Source organism: Nansenia antarctica, assembly GCF_963989245.1.
Source record: "Nansenia antarctica genome assembly, chromosome: 11".
Classification (NCBI taxonomy): Eukaryota; Metazoa; Chordata; class Actinopteri; order Argentiniformes; family Microstomatidae; genus Nansenia; species Nansenia antarctica.
The window spans coordinates 17,390,402-17,409,301 of NC_137681.1; the positions used below are offsets into that span (position 1 = coordinate 17,390,402).

At 44.8% G+C, this 18,900-nt stretch overlaps 1 protein-coding gene across 1 annotated transcript; it reads left to right on the forward strand.

Annotated features, from left to right (window-relative positions):
- Positions 1-15: 15 nt before the first annotated feature.
- On the forward strand, positions 16-18,885 carry LOC308167923 (inverted formin-2-like; the record flags this gene model as incomplete). Its single annotated transcript, XM_080542400.1, has 5 exons — positions 16-29; positions 5,922-8,072; positions 15,364-15,688; positions 15,800-17,443; positions 18,838-18,885. The coding sequence occupies 5 exons, from the start codon at positions 16-18 to the stop codon at positions 18,883-18,885; spliced, it is 4,182 nt and encodes a 1,393-aa protein (XP_080398526.1).
- Between the last annotated feature and the right edge of the window lie 15 nt (positions 18,886-18,900).

Sequence of the window (18,900 nt, forward strand, 5' to 3'; positions counted from 1 at the left end):
AATAGTGGCTTTAAGATGGCACAGACAAGGCTCGTCTGAAAGTAAAACATCAAAATATCGAGGGCATTAGTTATAAGTTACCCCTAATGGGCCAGCATCAGGTGCAAATGAAAAGTAACATTATTTTAAAAAAAATATTGACATACGGTCACTGAGTACTGCAGAGTACTATTTTTGTTGCTTTAATAAAGGCTGGCAGTCTTTAATTTAACTGTTGTTGGTGTGGACTATATACTGGGGAGGTATTTGAATGAATGAATGGTCTTTATTGTCATTGCTACAGTACAGGTACCAAACAACGAAATTTAGGAGGGGTGGCTCCCCTGGTGTTAGGAAGAAAAAAAAAATATATATATATATAATATTCAGGGGTCAAAAAATGTATACAAATATCGGATCGGTATCGGTATCGCCGATACCCGAAGCCCAGGTATCGGTATCGGTATCGGTAGTGAAAAAGTGGGATCGGGACATCCCTAGCTAAAATGTTGTCAGCGTTCATGGACCAAATTGGATGTGTCGATCCATGGCGCTTCCAATTTCCTCACGATAAAAAATTCTCGTTTTTTTCACACGTCCACCATTCGTATAGCAGAATTGATTACTTCTTTATAGACAGAACACTACTTCCCTTTGTCAAAAACGTAGAATATTCAACCATAATTGAATCTGACCATGCCCCAGTACTATTGGATCTGTCCTTCCCACTTAACTACTCTGACCGCGCTCCATGGAGACTTGATACCACACTACTAACAGATAAAGAATTCTGCCAAATGATTTCAACTGCCATAGACAATTTCTTGGAAACCAATAGGGACGACACTGTTTCTCCCTCCCTGCTCTGGCAGACCCTTAAAGTAGTAATAAGGGGGGACATTATTGCATACACATCTAGGCTGAACAAAGCTAGGAGGCAAGAACAGGAGCAACTTCTCAACTCAATGATTGACATAGATCATCAATACTCTGACTCTCCCACCCCGGAGCTTTACAAAAATAAGCTGAATCTCAAAGCCAAATACGAGTTATTAACATCCGATAAGACAGAACGTATGCTGCTGAAATCACGAGGCTTTGTTTATGAGCATGGGGAAAAGGCTGGTAGAATGTTAGCGCATCAATTAAAATGTAAATCCTCTGACCAACAGATTCCACAAATTAAAAGAGAAAATGGGGAGCTTACAACTGACCCCCTCGAAATCAATGAGACTTTTAGGGCATTTTATTCCAAATTGTACACTTCTGAGGCACCCAATGATGATACCAATATGCAACATTTCTTCACAAATTTAAATGCCCCTGTTATCAACCCTGTTCATAAAGCAGAACTTGAACTACCCTTCCAAGACACCGACATTTATAATGCAATCACAGCTATGCAAAGTAGTAAGGCCCCGGGCCCTGATGGATACCCCATCGAATTCTACAAAAAATTCTCAACCAAATTAACTCCGCTCATCTTAGAAATGTTCAATGACTCAATGGATAATGAGGCCCTGCCACAGACGCTAACAGAGGCATTCATAACCCTTTTACCGAAACCAGGGAAAGACAGAACGGAGTGTGGTTCACATCGCCCCATCTCGCTGCTCAACAGCGATGTCAAGATATTAGCTAAAGCACTCGCCCGGCGTCTAGAGTCCGTCACAGACGAGGTGATCTCCCCTGATCAAACTGGCTTCATGCTGGGCCGCCACTCATTCTCTAACATCCGAAACCTTCTAAATGTCGTACATTCTCCTACGTCCGAGGAGGTACCTGAGGTGGTTCTCTCCCTGGATGCGGAGAAGGCTTTTGACAGAGTGGAGTGGGCGTACTTATTTGAATGTCTGAAAGCTTTTGGCTTTGGACCCACTTTTATTGCATGGATCAGACTACTATACTCATCTCCTAAGGCAGGGGTCGGCAATTAGGTTTGGCCTCGGGCCAATTTTTTTTTGAGCCACTAGATGGCGGGCCCGAACATAATCAAAGGCTAATTTAAGTAATTGATTGTTTTAAAATGTGACACGTTCTAATGCTTTGACTTTTCTTTCGACTGTACACATCGCTAGTCAACTAACACAGCTTGTTTTGTGAACCTGCTAACAATGTAAAGTAGTGTTCTAGTTAACTAGGTAGCTGTCCAATCCATTATGTTGCAGTATTTTGGCTTGATTAGCGAGTTTGTGTTGTGATTCTCAACAACGTTGAAACGTAGTTTCACACTTTTCCATATTTTTGAATAATAAATGTGTGGACTGACGATGTAGCGTAGCCTAACTTATTCTAATAATTATGTAACAGTTTCATTCTGATAATTATTCCCCCCTCCTCCCAGACAAGGTCACATTATTATTATTGGATTGGTTGTTTGCGTGCCGGGTGAAGTTAGCCAAACATTTAACCTGCTAGCAAGAGAAACATAATGTCACTCTCCAAAGGTCTAAAGAGGAAAGTTGACGGTGGAAACAGGGCATTTAAAGAGGAATGGACAGCGAACTATACGTTCATCCTACCTGGTTTCATCAATGCAAAGCCGTTGTGAGAGACATTTTCCGTGCTCACAATGTTCCCTTTCTATACGCGAGTCGTCCTTTTCGTCAATGAATGCGATAAAGACGCACGAGAGGAATCGATGGATGCATAAAAACCTTGAGAACTGCCTGTGGATTAAAGTGACGTCAATATCACCAGATATCAAGCAAATACTGACCGATGGGAGATGCTTTTTGTTTGCGCCGATTTTGTTTTCAATGTTTTTCAGAAAATTAAACAGAATTTGCGTTGTTACTGTTCATATGTGTGTTGCAGTCACATATACGTAAACATTACGTTTGAATGGCTTACTGAGCTCGTGTTATTTTGTTCAAACCACACACGGTATGTCGGCTATTTCAGCACCGTGACGCGTTGTCCACCTGCTTATGATTCACTCTGAGGGGTTCAGCGTCAGTGCGCTTCGGTGCACCTTGCTGCCTGATTGTCTGTCCCTGTGTCATTCACTCTCAACATGGATAAAAGTACAATAAGCATTATTCAGGTGGAGTTCGATTCTCTATTCGGACATTATAGGCGCTATATGTGGGACTGTCGGTCCGATATTATTATAAAAAAATTAAAAAAATAAAAAATAAAAAGTGGATTCTCAAAATAATCTGCTGGGCCAAATATTATTGGTGACGGGCCAGCAATGGCCCACGGGCCGCCTATTGCCGACCCCTGTCCTAAGGCATCGGTAGTTACGAACGGGAAACGCTCCACATTTTTCTCATTGTCGAGAGGGACACGCCAGGGGTGCCCGCTGAGCCCACTCCTATTCTCATTCGCCATCGAACCTCTGTCTATCATGTTAAAATCTTCTCCAATAATAAATGGAATTTCTAGATGGGGGAAGGAACACAAGGTGGCGCTATATGCCGACGACTTACTGTTGTATGTATCTGAACCGGTGCAATGCATTTCCCATATAGTTCAGATGCTGCATAGATTTGGTAGCTTTTCGGGATACAAGATCAACCTCACTAAGAGCGAATGTTTTCCAGTGAACAACCTAGATCTCGCAATCCCACAATGTGACTTGCCCTTCCATTTGTCTAAATCTGGCTTCAAATATTTGGGAATTAATATTACACGGTCCTTCTCTAAACTACATGAAAAAAACTTCACGCCCCTTGTTAATAAATTAAAAGATGATTTACAGAAATGGAGGTCCATTAATTTATCACTTGCAGGGAAGATCAACTGTATTAAGCATTAAGATGAACGTTCTACCCCGATTCCTCTACCTTTTCCAATGTCTCCCTATATTCCTCCCAAAGTCCTTCTTCTCGTCCATAGATAAGTCCATATCATCTTTCATTTGGGGGGGGTAAAGTCCCTAGAATACAGAAAAGACTTCTACAGCGACATCGGTCCCAGGGCGGACTGGGCCTACCAAATTTGCTTTATTATCACTGGGCTGCCAATATTCAGAAAATCATATACTGGGTCCATTCACCACAGCCGTCTTGGTGCGAAATAGAAAATGAGTCATGTCTTTCAACATCCCTCTCCGCCTTGATTACCTCCAAACTCCCTCTATCTGCCCCCACACTACACCTCTAACCCTGTTGTTGTTAATACATTACGAATATGGTCACAATTTCGACGCCACTTTGGTTTAAAAGATTTCTCCAACCTAGCCCCTATCTGCAATAACCACCTTTTTGTCCCCGCCAGAATAGACAATGCTTTCGCCTTATGGAAAAGACTCGGTCTCTCCAAATTTAAAGATCTCTATACTGAGGGCGTCTTCTCGACCTTTAATCACCTCTCTCAAAAATTCAACCTTCCCCGCTCAAGTTATTTTCGATACCTCCAGGTCCGACATTTCATTAAAAGTTTGGATCCAAACTTCCCAAATGCACCACAACCTTCTGCTATAGATGATATCCTCCAAATTCCTCCCAATCTAAAAGGCCTAATATCAAGTATTTACTCTAGCATATCATCCCTCGGAGACACTTCCCTCCACAAAATTAAAGAGAAATGGCAGGAGGGGACGTAATACCCGATGACTCCTGGACTGAGGCTCTGACGAGAGTTAACGGGAGCACATCATGTGCTAGACTAGGCGTAATCCAATTTAAGGTCTTGCACCGAATTCACCTTTCCAAATCTAGGCTAGCCAGAATCTATCCTGACGTGGATGAGAATTGTAGCAGATGTCATAACGCTCCGGCAACGCTAACACACATGTTTTGGTCATGTCCCTTATTATTTGATTAGTGGTCAGCAGTTTTCAGGACCCTCTCACAGGCACTAGATCTGAACCTGCAACCTAACGCCTACTCAGCTATCTTTGGCATAGCGCCAACTGACCAACAGATTATTAACAAGCATAAAGACATTGTGGCATTTGCCACTCTACTTGCTCGACGGAGGATTTTGCTTTGTTGGACATCCCCCAAACCACCGAATTCCTCCTTATGGTTGACTGACCTTATGCTTCACTTGAAACTTGAAAAGATTAAATATACACTTAGGGGGTCCAAAGACCGCTTTTATTTCACCTGGAACCCAATAATATCCTATTTCAACAAACTAAAAACCCTCCCTGACAATGCAAGTGCGCTGGATGCTGAGTGATGACATATGTTGTGAATCTATTTATCAGGATAAACCCCTAGAGATACATCATCTCGTTCTAGAGAGGGACATATTACAATCATAACAGACATGGTATCACAGACCAACACGACCATCTCATCTATCCTCACTTACAAATGAATTGCACTTTATTTCTCTTTATCTCTTTGATTACTTACCTGTACTGTCTTCATTACCTATCACCACTGTTATTATTATTATTATTATTTATTGTTGTTTATTTATATCCTTCGTCCTGGGATGCACCACTTGGGATTTTGTGGGGGGGGGGGGGGGGGGGGGGTTGGGACATGTTTGTGTTTTGTGTAAAAACAAACCAAAACTGAAAAGTATTATTTTTGTATATCTGTAACATCTCAATAAAAAGAAAGTAAAAAAATTATTTTAAAAAATAAAATAGAAACCATTAGACAAGGCGTGTTCAAGGCAAGCTCTTCTGTGTCAGGCAATTTAGAATGTTGAAGTTTTTCCAATTGTCCCATTGTGATGCAATAAGAAACTATTACAACATTTGCAACATTTGACAGTGCTACAAAAACACTGTGTGCATTGGCCATTGAGATAATATAGAGATATTGAGATATTGAAAGTACTGGGATTCATCTTAATTATGTATTTTCCAGTTTTGGATATACTGCCAATGCTGAGGTAGGTGTGGGATGCATTAAATGCTAATCAAATGTTGGTGGAACAACAGTCACAGTCACTTTCTGTAAGATTTCCCAAACATCAATACCTATGTTGTGTGTGCGTGTGCGTGCATATGTGCATGTGTGTTTATGTAACAGGGAGACTGAGGACCTGGACCTGAACATCCAGTGTGAGGCCTTTGAGGATTCCATGGCCGAGGATGCGGAGGAGATGGAGAGGGTGTACGGAGGCATCGACATGAGCAGTCACCAGGAGGTCTTCACCTCCCTCCTCACCAAAGTGAGCAGCTCCCCAGCCTCTGTCCAGCTGCTGTCCATCCTGCAGGCTCTGCTGCTGGTGGCTCCAGGACGGGGAGACGTGTGGCTGACCCTGGAGGCCCTGGCTGTCCGTGCCACTCTGCTGGCCCACGACTCACAAATGGACTCCGCTGAACGTTTGATGGAGCGCCTGCTCTCTTCCAAGAGACAACAGATCTCAGCCAGTCCCAAGACCAAGACCACCAACAGGGCAATCCAGACAGACTTGCTCGGCAGCACAACCAACCAATCAGACATGGCTTCCGTAACTCCCCCTCCTCCCCCTCCTCCCCCTCCACTTCCTGCTGCTACCCCAAACCCTCCTCCTCCCCCACCCCCACCCCTGCCAGGCACCACTTATGGTGCACCCCCACCACCTCCTCCTTTACCTGGGATGCCACCTCCTCCTCCACCACCTCTACCAGGGATGGGGCAGGGAGGTCCACCTCCTCCCCCTCCCCTGCCTGGTATGGGCCCCCCACCTCCCCCTCCCCTGCCTGGTATGGGCCCCCCACCTCCCCCTCCCCTGCCTGGTATGGGCCCCCCTCCCCCACCACCCCCTCCCCCAGGTATTGGAGGAGGTATTATTGTGCCCCAGAACGCTCCTCTCCCCAAGGCCAGCCGCTGTCCCACACTGCGCATGAAGAAGCTCAACTGGCAGAAGCTGCCCTCCAGAGTGGTGTCTGAAAGCCAATCCATGTGGTCGTCAGTGCAGTCTGATTCCCTGGAACCTGACTACTCCAGCATTGAGGAGCTCTTCTGTCTGCCAGTGACTGACTCAAAGGCCAAAAGTACCAACACTACGGTCAAACGAGAGCCCAAAGAGATATCCTTCATTGATGCCAAGAAAAATCTAGATTTGAACATATTCTTGAAGCAGTTCAGATGCTCACATAAAGACTTTGTAGCTATGATCCAAAATGGGGACCGTTCCAAGTTTGACGTCGAGGTGCTGAAACAGATGCAGACGTTACTGCCGGAGAAACATGAGATTGAGAACCTCAAGTCATACCAAGGGGAGATAGAGAAGCTGGCCGGTGTGGATCGGTTCTACCTCGAGCTCCTATCAGTTTCATGCTACACCATGAGGATCGAGTGCATGCTTCTCTGTGAGGAGACCCCTTCTGTGTTAAAGATGCTGCAACCCAAAGCTGAGCTGCTGGACGCAGCCTGTGAGAGTTTGAAGGAGAGCACCCGCCTTCCAAGTTTCTGCAAGCTCATACTTGACATTGGAAACTTCCTCAACTATGGGAGTCACATAGGCAATGCAGATGGCTTCAAGATCAGCACCTTGCTGAAGCTCACAGATACCAAAGCCAACAAGTCCCGTATCACATTGCTCCATCACATCCTGGAGGAGGCGGAGAAAACCCATGCTGACTTGCTGAACCTTCCGGATGATCTAGAGATCTGTGAAAAGGCTGCTAGAATAAATGTGGATTCTATTCAGGCAGAGTCGAGCTCACTGGTCAAACGGTTGAAGGGTTCTGAGAAAAAAGTGTCCTCTTCTTCTCAGGAGGATATCAAGCAGCAGTATCTCACTGCTATGAAGGGGAACCTGGAGGCCTGTGAGAAGCTGCAGGAGCTCTTTGCCTCCATCAAAAAGAAGAAGGAAGAGCTAGCAGAGTATCTGTGTGAGGACACGTCCCGCCTCTCACTAGAGGAGCTGTTCAACACCATCAAGACCTTCAGAGGACTCTTCCTTAAAGCAATCAAGGAAAACCAGACCTGGAGAGAGCAGGCCATCAAGGCAGAGAAGAGGAAGAAACAGCAAGAGGAGGATGACGCCAAGAGACCGAGGGGGGAGAACGGAAAAATAATTCGTAAAGCCCCCCCAGTCCAGGAGGAGGGCTGCATCATGTTGGACCACCTGTTGGCTATGATGAAGGGCAATGCACTAAGGAAGACCACCAGGGCCCAGGCAGACAGGGGCAGCCTGCCCTCTAATGACAAGAAAAGGGATAGCACCCAGCCTGAACATGCCAAGCTTGAGCGATCATCAGCCGTAGATACCCAATATGGCATAGAAGTGGACAAGGTGGCATCAACCATTCAGCAAGGATCGCAGGACAGACTGCCACACACAGGGGAGTCCACATCAGGCCTTCCAACAGGACTCAAACTGGATTAATCAGAGACCATCGCCCCCCTCAATCCTGGATTGGATCCCCTGCTCAAGGAGGGATCTTCAGAGAGAGATGAGGGCATCAGTGGCGGCTCCTGCCAAATCTCTCAGGGGGGGCAATTGTTGCGTTGATGGTTAAGGTGACACGTTCAAGGGTAAATTCACCTAAATCAGCGGGCTTAAATAAATTGACTCTCACAGCCAAAAAATAAATAATAAAAATAAAAAAAAGCTCTTTGGTCTTGCCCATTGTGGAGAGGTTGGGGTCTGATTGATTGAGTGTGTGGAGTGTGTCTTTTATAAAGGTAACGAGTTCAAACTGGTGCAGTTAATACAGGTAATGAGTGGAGAATAGGAGGGCTTCTTAAAGAAAAACTAACAGGTCTGTGAGAGCTGGAATTATTACTGGTTGGTAGGTGATCAAATACTTATTTCATACAATAAAATGCAAATTAATTATTTAAAAGTCATACAATGTGATTTTCTGGATTTTTGTTTTAGATTCCGTCTCTCACAGTTGAAGTGTACCTATGATAAAAATTACAGACCTCTACATTCTTTCTAAGTGGGAAAACCTGCAAAATCAGCAGTGTATCAAATACTTGTTCTCCCCACTGTAGTTACCGAAATAAAACACAGATCAAAAGATTTAATGTACGATTCAAGTAGCCGATGTCCTTGACAACTGGTAAATGTGGTGGAGCAGGATTTAGCTTCTCTGAGGAGTTAAGTAGAGAGAGCAGCCTGTGGCTGTGGAAAGGATTGGGCTTAAATTGAGGATACACTAAAACGTGAAACTGACAAGCGCCAAAAAAGCTCCCCTGCCAGTTCCTGCCAACAGAGACTTGTTGAGACCAGCGTGCAGGGGGTTGGCACGGGTTCACACCGAGGCTGGTTGAGGCAGAAATCGAAGGACGTCGTGTGTTTTTATATTCCTCATTCGATTCCATGCATTACAATAAGCCTGTCCACCGATTTTCTACCTCCATGGTTGGAACCACGAGACTAGACACTACATGGTCATGGATGTGCCTAGGGACACAGCAAGCATGACCAGGGAAAGTTGTCTCCACAGGACCTGAAGCACAAAGCACCAATTCAGTTCAAGAAAAGAGAAAGAGTAGAGAAATGTATGCTTGTTACACAGAAAGTGTTAAAAAATAAAACTGCCCTCTAGGGCCAGCATCAGGTGCAGATCAAGCGTCAAGGGGGTTACTATCGTTGAACAGAGAATAGTGGCTTTAAGATGGCACAGACAAGGCTCGTCTGAAAGTAAAACATCAAAATATCGAGGGCATTAGTTATAAGTTACCCCTAATGGGCCAGCATCAGGTGCAAATGAAAAGTAACATTATTTTAAAAAAAATATTGACATACGGTCACTGAGTACTGCAGAGTACTATTTTTGTTGCTTTAATAAAGGCTGGCAGTCTTTAATTTAACTGTTGTTGGTGTGGACTATATACTGGGGAGGTATTTGAATGAATGAATGAATGAATGGTCTTTATTGTCATTGCTACAGTACAGGTACCAAACAACGAAATTTAGGAGGGGTGGCTCCCCTGGTGTTAGGAAAAAAAAAAAAAAAATATATATATAATATTCAGGGGTCAAAAAATGTATACAAATATCGGATCGGTATCGGTATCGCCGATACCCGAAGCCCAGGTATCGGTATCGGTAGTGAAAAAGTGGGATCGGGACATCCCTAGCTAAAATGTTGTCAGCGTTCATGGACCAAATTGGATGTGTCGATCCATGGCGCTTCCAATTTCCTCACGATAAAAAATTCTCGTTTTTTTCACACGTCCACCATTCGTATAGCAGAATTGATTACTTCTTTATAGACAGAACACTACTTCCCTTTGTCAAAAACGTAGAATATTCAACCATAATTGAATCTGACCATGCCCCAGTACTATTGGATCTGTCCTTCCCACTTAACTACTCTGACCGCGCTCCATGGAGACTTGATACCACACTACTAACAGATAAAGAATTCTGCCAAATGATTTCAACTGCCATAGACAATTTCTTGGAAACCAATAGGGACGACACTGTTTCTCCCTCCCTGCTCTGGCAGACCCTTAAAGTAGTAATAAGGGGGGACATTATTGCATACACATCTAGGCTGAACAAAGCTAGGAGGCAAGAACAGGAGCAACTTCTCAACTCAATGATTGACATAGATCATCAATACTCTGACTCTCCCACCCCGGAGCTTTACAAAAATAAGCTGAATCTCAAAGCCAAATACGAGTTATTAACATCCGATAAGACAGAACGTATGCTGCTGAAATCACGAGGCTTTGTTTATGAGCATGGGGAAAAGGCTGGTAGAATGTTAGCGCATCAATTAAAATGTAAATCCTCTGACCAACAGATTCCACAAATTAAAAGAGAAAATGGGGAGCTTACAACTGACCCCCTCGAAATCAATGAGACTTTTAGGGCATTTTATTCCAAATTGTACACTTCTGAGGCACCCAATGATGATACCAATATGCAACATTTCTTCACAAATTTAAATGCCCCTGTTATCAACCCTGTTCATAAAGCAGAACTTGAACTACCCTTCCAAGACACCGACATTTATAATGCAATCACAGCTATGCAAAGTAGTAAGGCCCCGGGCCCTGATGGATACCCCATCGAATTCTACAAAAAATTCTCAACCAAATTAACTCCGCTCATCTTAGAAATGTTCAATGACTCAATGGATAATGAGGCCCTGCCACAGACGCTAACAGAGGCATTCATAACCCTTTTACCGAAACCAGGGAAAGACAGAACGGAGTGTGGTTCACATCGCCCCATCTCGCTGCTCAACAGCGATGTCAAGATATTAGCTAAAGCACTCGCCCGGCGTCTAGAGTCCGTCACAGACGAGGTGATCTCCCCTGATCAAACTGGCTTCATGCTGGGCCGCCACTCATTCTCTAACATCCGAAACCTTCTAAATGTCGTACATTCTCCTACGTCCGAGGAGGTACCTGAGGTGGTTCTCTCCCTGGATGCGGAGAAGGCTTTTGACAGAGTGGAGTGGGCGTACTTATTTGAATGTCTGAAAGCTTTTGGCTTTGGACCCACTTTTATTGCATGGATCAGACTACTATACTCATCTCCTAAGGCAGGGGTCGGCAATTAGGTTTGGCCTCGGGCCAATTTTTTTTTGAGCCACTAGATGGCGGGCCCGAACATAATCAAAGGCTAATTTAAGTAATTGATTGTTTTAAAATGTGACACGTTCTAATGCTTTGACTTTTCTTTCGACTGTACACATCGCTAGTCAACTAACACAGCTTGTTTTGTGAACCTGCTAACAATGTAAAGTAGTGTTCTAGTTAACTAGGTAGCTGTCCAATCCATTATGTTGCAGTATTTTGGCTTGATTAGCGAGTTTGTGTTGTGATTCTCAACAACGTTGAAACGTAGTTTCACACTTTTCCATATTTTTGAATAATAAATGTGTGGACTGACGATGTAGCGTAGCCTAACTTATTCTAATAATTATGTAACAGTTTCATTCTGATAATTATTCCCCCCTCCTCCCAGACAAGGTCACATTATTATTATTGGATTGGTTGTTTGCGTGCCGGGTGAAGTTAGCCAAACATTTAACCTGCTAGCAAGAGAAACATAATGTCACTCTCCAAAGGTCTAAAGAGGAAAGTTGACGGTGGAAACAGGGCATTTAAAGAGGAATGGACAGCGAACTATACGTTCATCCTACCTGGTTTCATCAATGCAAAGCCGTTGTGAGAGACATTTTCCGTGCTCACAATGTTCCCTTTCTATACGCGAGTCGTCCTTTTCGTCAATGAATGCGATAAAGACGCACGAGAGGAATCGATGGATGCATAAAAACCTTGAGAACTGCCTGTGGATTAAAGTGACGTCAATATCACCAGATATCAAGCAAATACTGACCGATGGGAGATGCTTTTTGTTTGCGCCGATTTTGTTTTCAATGTTTTTCAGAAAATTAAACAGAATTTGCGTTGTTACTGTTCATATGTGTGTTGCAGTCACATATACGTAAACATTACGTTTGAATGGCTTACTGAGCTCGTGTTATTTTGTTCAAACCACACACGGTATGTCGGCTATTTCAGCACCGTGACGCGTTGTCCACCTGCTTATGATTCACTCTGAGGGGTTCAGCGTCAGTGCGCTTCGGTGCACCTTGCTGCCTGATTGTCTGTCCCTGTGTCATTCACTCTCAACATGGATAAAAGTACAATAAGCATTATTCAGGTGGAGTTCGATTCTCTATTCGGACATTATAGGCGCTATATGTGGGACTGTCGGTCCGATATTATTATAAAAAAATAAAAAAAATAAAAAATAAAAAGTGGATTCTCAAAATAATCTGCTGGGCCAAATATTATTGGTGACGGGCCAGCAATGGCCCACGGGCCGCCTATTGCCGACCCCTGTCCTAAGGCATCGGTAGTTACGAACGGGAAACGCTCCACATTTTTCTCATTGTCGAGAGGGACACGCCAGGGGTGCCCGCTGAGCCCACTCCTATTCTCATTCGCCATCGAACCTCTGTCTATCATGTTAAAATCTTCTCCAATAATAAATGGAATTTCTAGATGGGGGAAGGAACACAAGGTGGCGCTATATGCCGACGACTTACTGTTGTATGTATCTGAACCGGTGCAATGCATTTCCCATATAGTTCAGATGCTGCATAGATTTGGTAGCTTTTCGGGATACAAGATCAACCTCACTAAGAGCGAATGTTTTCCAGTGAACAACCTAGATCTCGCAATCCCACAATGTGACTTGCCCTTCCATTTGTCTAAATCTGGCTTCAAATATTTGGGAATTAATATTACACGGTCCTTCTCTAAACTACATGAAAAAAACTTCACGCCCCTTGTTAATAAATTAAAAGATGATTTACAGAAATGGAGGTCCATTAATTTATCACTGGCAGGGAAGATCAACTGTATTAAGCATTAAGATGAACGTTCTACCCCGATTCCTCTACCTTTTCCAATGTCTCCCTATATTCCTCCCAAAGTCCTTCTTCTCGTCCATAGATAAGTCCATATCATCTTTCATTTGGGGGGGGTAAAGTCCCTAGAATACAGAAAAGACTTCTACAGCGACATCGGTCCCAGGGCGGACTGGGCCTACCAAATTTGCTTTATTATCACTGGGCTGCCAATATTCAGAAAATCATATACTGGGTCCATTCACCACAGCCGTCTTGGTGCGAAATAGAAAATGAGTCATGTCTTTCAACATCCCTCTCCGCCTTGATTACCTCCAAACTCCCTCTATCTGCCCCACACTACACCTCTAACCCTGTTGTTGTTAATACATTACGAATATGGTCACAATTTCGACGCCACTTTGGTTTAAAAGATTTCTCCAACCTAGCCCCTATCTGCAATAACCACCTTTTTGTCCCCGCCAGAATAGACAATGCTTTCGCCTTATGGAAAAGACTCGGTCTCTCCAAATTTAAAGATCTCTATACTGAGGGCGTCTTCTCGACCTTTAATCACCTCTCTCAAAAATTCAACCTTCCCCGCTCAAGTTATTTTCGATACCTCCAGGTCCGACATTTCATTAAAAGTTTGGATCCAAACTTCCCAAATGCACCACAACCTTCTGCTATAGATGATATCCTCCAAATTCCTCCCAATCTAAAAGGCCTAATATCAAGTATTTACTCTAGCATATCATCCCTCGGAGACACTTCCCTCCACAAAATTAAAGAGAAATGGCAGGAGGAGCTAGGGGACGTAATACCCGATGACTCCTGGACTGAGGCTCTGACGAGAGTTAACGGGAGCACATCATGTGCTAGACTAGGCGTAATCCAATTTAAGGTCTTGCACCGAATTCACCTTTCCAAATCTAGGCTAGCCAGAATCTATCCTGACGTGGATGAGAATTGTAGCAGATGTCATAACGCTCCGGCAACGCTAACACACATGTTTTGGTCATGTCCCTTATTATTTGATTATTGGTCAGCAGTTTTCAGGACCCTCTCACAGGCACTAGATCTGAACCTGCAACCTAACGCCTACTCAGCTATCTTTGGCATAGCGCCAACTGACCAACAGATTATTAACAAGCATAAAGACATTGTGGCATTTGCCACTCTACTTGCTCGACGGAGGATTTTGCTTTGTTGGACATCCCCCAAACCACCGAATTCCTCCTTATGGTTGACTGACCTTATGCTTCACTTGAAACTTGAAAAGATTAAATATACACTTAGGGGGTCCAAAGACCGCTTTTATTTCACCTGGAACCCAATAATATCCTATTTCAACAAACTAAAAACCCTCCCTGACAATGCAAGTGCGCTGGATGCTGAGTGATGACATATGTTGTGAATCTATTTATCAGGATAAACCCCTAGAGATACATCATCTCGTTCTAGAGAGGGACATATTACAATCATAACAGACATGGTATCACAGACCAACACGACCATCTCATCTATCCTCACTTACAAATGAATTGCACTTTATTTCTCTTTATCTCTTTGATTACTTACCTGTACTGTCTTCATTACCTATCACCACTGTTATTATTATTATTATTATTTATTGTTGTTTATTTATATCCTTCGTCCTGGGATGCACCACTTGGGATTTTGTGGGGGGGGGGGGGGGGGGGGGTTGGGACATGTTTGTGTTTTGTGTAAAAACAAACCAAAACTGAAAAGTATTATTTTTGTATATCTGTAACATCTCAATAAAAAGAAAGTAAAAAAAATATTTAAAAAAATAAAATAGAAACCATTAGACAAGGCGTTTTCAAGGCAAGCTCTTCTGTGTCAGGCAATTTAGAATGTTGAAGTTTTTCCAATTGTCCCATTGTGATGCAATAAGAAACTATTACAACATTTGCAACATTTGACAGTGCTACAAAAACACTGTGTGCATTGGCCATTGAGATAATATAGAGATATTGAGATATTGAAAGTACTGGGATTCATCTTAATTATGTATTTTCCAGTTTTGGATATACTGCCAATGCTGAGGTAGGTGTGGGATGCATTAAATGCTAATCAAATGTTGGTGGAACAACAGTCACAGTCACTTTCTGTAAGATTTCCCAAACATCAATACCTATGTTGTGTGTGCGTGTGCGTGCATATGTGCATGTGTGTTTATGTAACAGGGAGACTGAGGACCTGGACCTGAACATCCAGTGTGAGGCCTTTGAGGATTCCATGGCCGAGGATGCGGAGGAGATGGAGAGGGTGTACGGAGGCATCGACATGAGCAGTCACCAGGAGGTCTTCACCTCCCTCCTCACCAAAGTGAGCAGCTCCCCAGCCTCTGTCCAGCTGCTGTCCATCCTGCAGGCTCTGCTGCTGGTGGCTCCAGGACGGGGAGACGTGTGGCTGACCCTGGAGGCCCTGGCTGTCCGTGCCACTCTGCTGGCCCACGACTCACAAATGGACTCCGCTGAACGTTTGATGGAGCGCCTGCTCTCTTCCAAGAGACAACAGATCTCAGCCAGTCCCAAGACCAAGACCACCAACAGGGCAATCCAGACAGACTTGCTCGGCAGCACAACCAACCAATCAGACATGGCTTCCGTAACTCCCCCTCCTCCCCCTCCTCCCCCTCCACTTCCTGCTGCTACCCCAAACCCTCCTCCTCCCCCACCCCCACCCCTGCCAGGCACCACTTATGGTGCACCCCCACCACCTCCTCCTTTACCTGGGATGCCACCTCCTCCTCCACCACCTCTACCAGGGATGGGGCAGGGAGGTCCACCTCCTCCCCCTCCCCTGCCTGGTATGGGCCCCCCACCTCCCCCTCCCCTGCCTGGTATGGGCCCCCCACCTCCCCCTCCCCTGCCTGGTATGGGCCCCCCTCCCCCACCACCCCCTCCCCCAGGTATTGGAGGAGGTATTATTGTGCCCCAGAACGCTCCTCTCCCCAAGGCCAGCCGCTGTCCCACACTGCGCATGAAGAAGCTCAACTGGCAGAAGCTGCCCTCCAGAGTGGTGTCTGAAAGCCAATCCATGTGGTCGTCAGTGCAGTCTGATTCCCTGGAACCTGACTACTCCAGCATTGAGGAGCTCTTCTGTCTGCCAGTGACTGACTCAAAGGCCAAAAGTACCAACACTACGGTCAAACGAGAGCCCAAAGAGATATCCTTCATTGATGCCAAGAAAAATCTAGATTTGAACATATTCTTGAAGCAGTTCAGATGCTCACATAAAGACTTTGTAGCTATGATCCAAAATGGGGACCGTTCCAAGTTTGACGTCGAGGTGCTGAAACAGATGCAGACGTTACTGCCGGAGAAACATGAGATTGAGAACCTCAAGTCATACCAAGGGGAGATAGAGAAGCTGGCCGGTGTGGATCGGTTCTACCTCGAGCTCCTATCAGTTTCATGCTACACCATGAGGATCGAGTGCATGCTTCTCTGTGAGGAGACCCCTTCTGTGTTAAAGATGCTGCAACCCAAAGCTGAGCTGCTGGACGCAGCCTGTGAGAGTTTGAAGGAGAGCACCCGCCTTCCAAGTTTCTGCAAGCTCATACTTGACATTGGAAACTTCCTCAACTATGGGAGTCACATAGGCAATGCAGATGGCTTCAAGATCAGCACCTTGCTGAAGCTCACAGATACCAAAGCCAACAAGTCCCGTATCACATTGCTCCATCACATCCTGGAGGAGGCGGAGAAAACCCATGCTGACTTGCTGAACCTTCCGGATGATCTAGAGATCTGTGAAAAGGCTGCTAGAATAAATGTGGATTCTATTCAGGCAGAGTCGAGCTCACTGGTCAAATGGTTGAAGGGTTCTGAGAAAAAAGTGTCCTCTTCTTCTCAGGAGGATATCAAGCAGCAGTATCTCACTGCTATGAAGGGGAACCTGGAGGCCTGTGAGAAGCTGCAGGAGCTCTTTGCCTCCATCAAAAAGAAGAAGGAAGAGCTAGCAGAGTATCTGTGTGAGGACACGTCCCGCCTCTCACTAGAGGAGCTGTTCAACACCATCAAGACCTTCAGAGGACTCTTCCTTAAAGCAATCAAGGAAAACCAGACCTGGAGAGAGCAGGCCATCAAGGCAGAGAAGAGGAAGAAACAGCAAGAGGAGGATGACGCCAAGAGACCGAGGGGGGAGAACGGAAAAATAATTCGTAAAGCCCCCCCAGTCCAGGAGGAGGGCTGCATCATGTTGGACCACCTGTTGGCTATGATGAAGGGCAATGCACTAAGGAAGACCACCAGGGCCCAGGCAGACAGGGGCAGCCTGCCCTCTAATGACAAGAAAAGGGATAGCACCCAGCCTGAACATGCCAAGCTTGAGCGATCATCAGCCGTAGATACCCAATATGGCATAGAAGTGGACAAGGTGGCATCAACCATTCAGCAAGGATCGCAGGACAGACTGCCACACACAGGGGAGTCCACATCAGGCCTTCCAACAGGACTCAAACTGGATTAATCAGAGACCATCGCCCCCCTCAATCCTGGATTGGATCCCCTGCTCAAGGAGGGATCTTCAGAGAGAGATGAGGGCATCAGTGGCGGCTCCTGCCAAATCTCTCAGGGGGGGCAATTGTTGCGTTGATGGTTAAGGTGACACGTTCAAGGGTAAATTCACCTAAATCAGCGGGCTTAAATAAATTGACTCTCACAGCCAAAAAATAAATAATAAAAATAAAAAAAAGCTCTTTGGTCTTGCCCATTGTGGAGAGGTTGGGGTCTGATTGATTGAGTGTGTGGAGTGTGTCTTTTATAAAGGTAACGAGTTCAAACTGGTGCAGTTAATACAGGTAATGAGTGGAGAATAGGAGGGCTTCTTAAAGAAAAACTAACAGGTCTGTGAGAGCTGGAATTATTACTGGTTGGTAGGTGATCAAATACTTATTTCATACAATAAAATGCAAATTAATTATTTAAAAGTCATACAATGTGATTTTCTGGATTTTTGTTTTAGATTCCGTCTCTCACAGTTGAAGTGTACCTATGATAAAAATTACAGACCTCTACATTCTTTCTAAGTGGGAAAACCTGCAAAATCAGCAGTGTATCAAATACTTGTTCTCCCCACTGTAGTTACCGAAATAAAACACAGATCAAAAGATTTAATGTACGATTCAAGTAGCCGATGTCCTTGACAACTGGTAAATGTGGTGGAGCAGGATTTAGCTTCTCTGAGGAGTTAAGTAGAGAGAGCAGCCTGTGGCTGTGGAAAGGATTGGGCTTAAATTGAGGATACACTAAAACGTGAAACTGACAAGCGCCAAAAAAGCTCCCCTGCCAGTTCCTGCCAACAGAGACTTGTTGAGACCAGCGTGCAGGGGGTTGGCACGGGTTCACACCGAGGCTGGTTGAGGCAGAAATCGAAGGACGTCGTGTGTTTTTATATTCCTCATTCGATTCCATGCATTACAATAAGCCTGTCCACCGATTTTCTACCTCCATGGTTGGAACCACGAGACTAGACACTACATGGTCATGGATGTGCCTAGGGACACAGCAAGCATGACCAGGGAAAGTTGTCTCCACAGGACCTGAAGCACAAAGCACCAATTCAGTTCAAGAAAAGAGAAAGAGTAGAGAAATGTATGCTTGTTACACAGAAAGTGTTAAAAAATAAAACTGACGTCATAATCTGCCCTCTAGGGCCAGCATCAGGTGCAGATCAAGCGTCAAGGGGGTTACTATCGTTGAACAGAGAATAGTGGC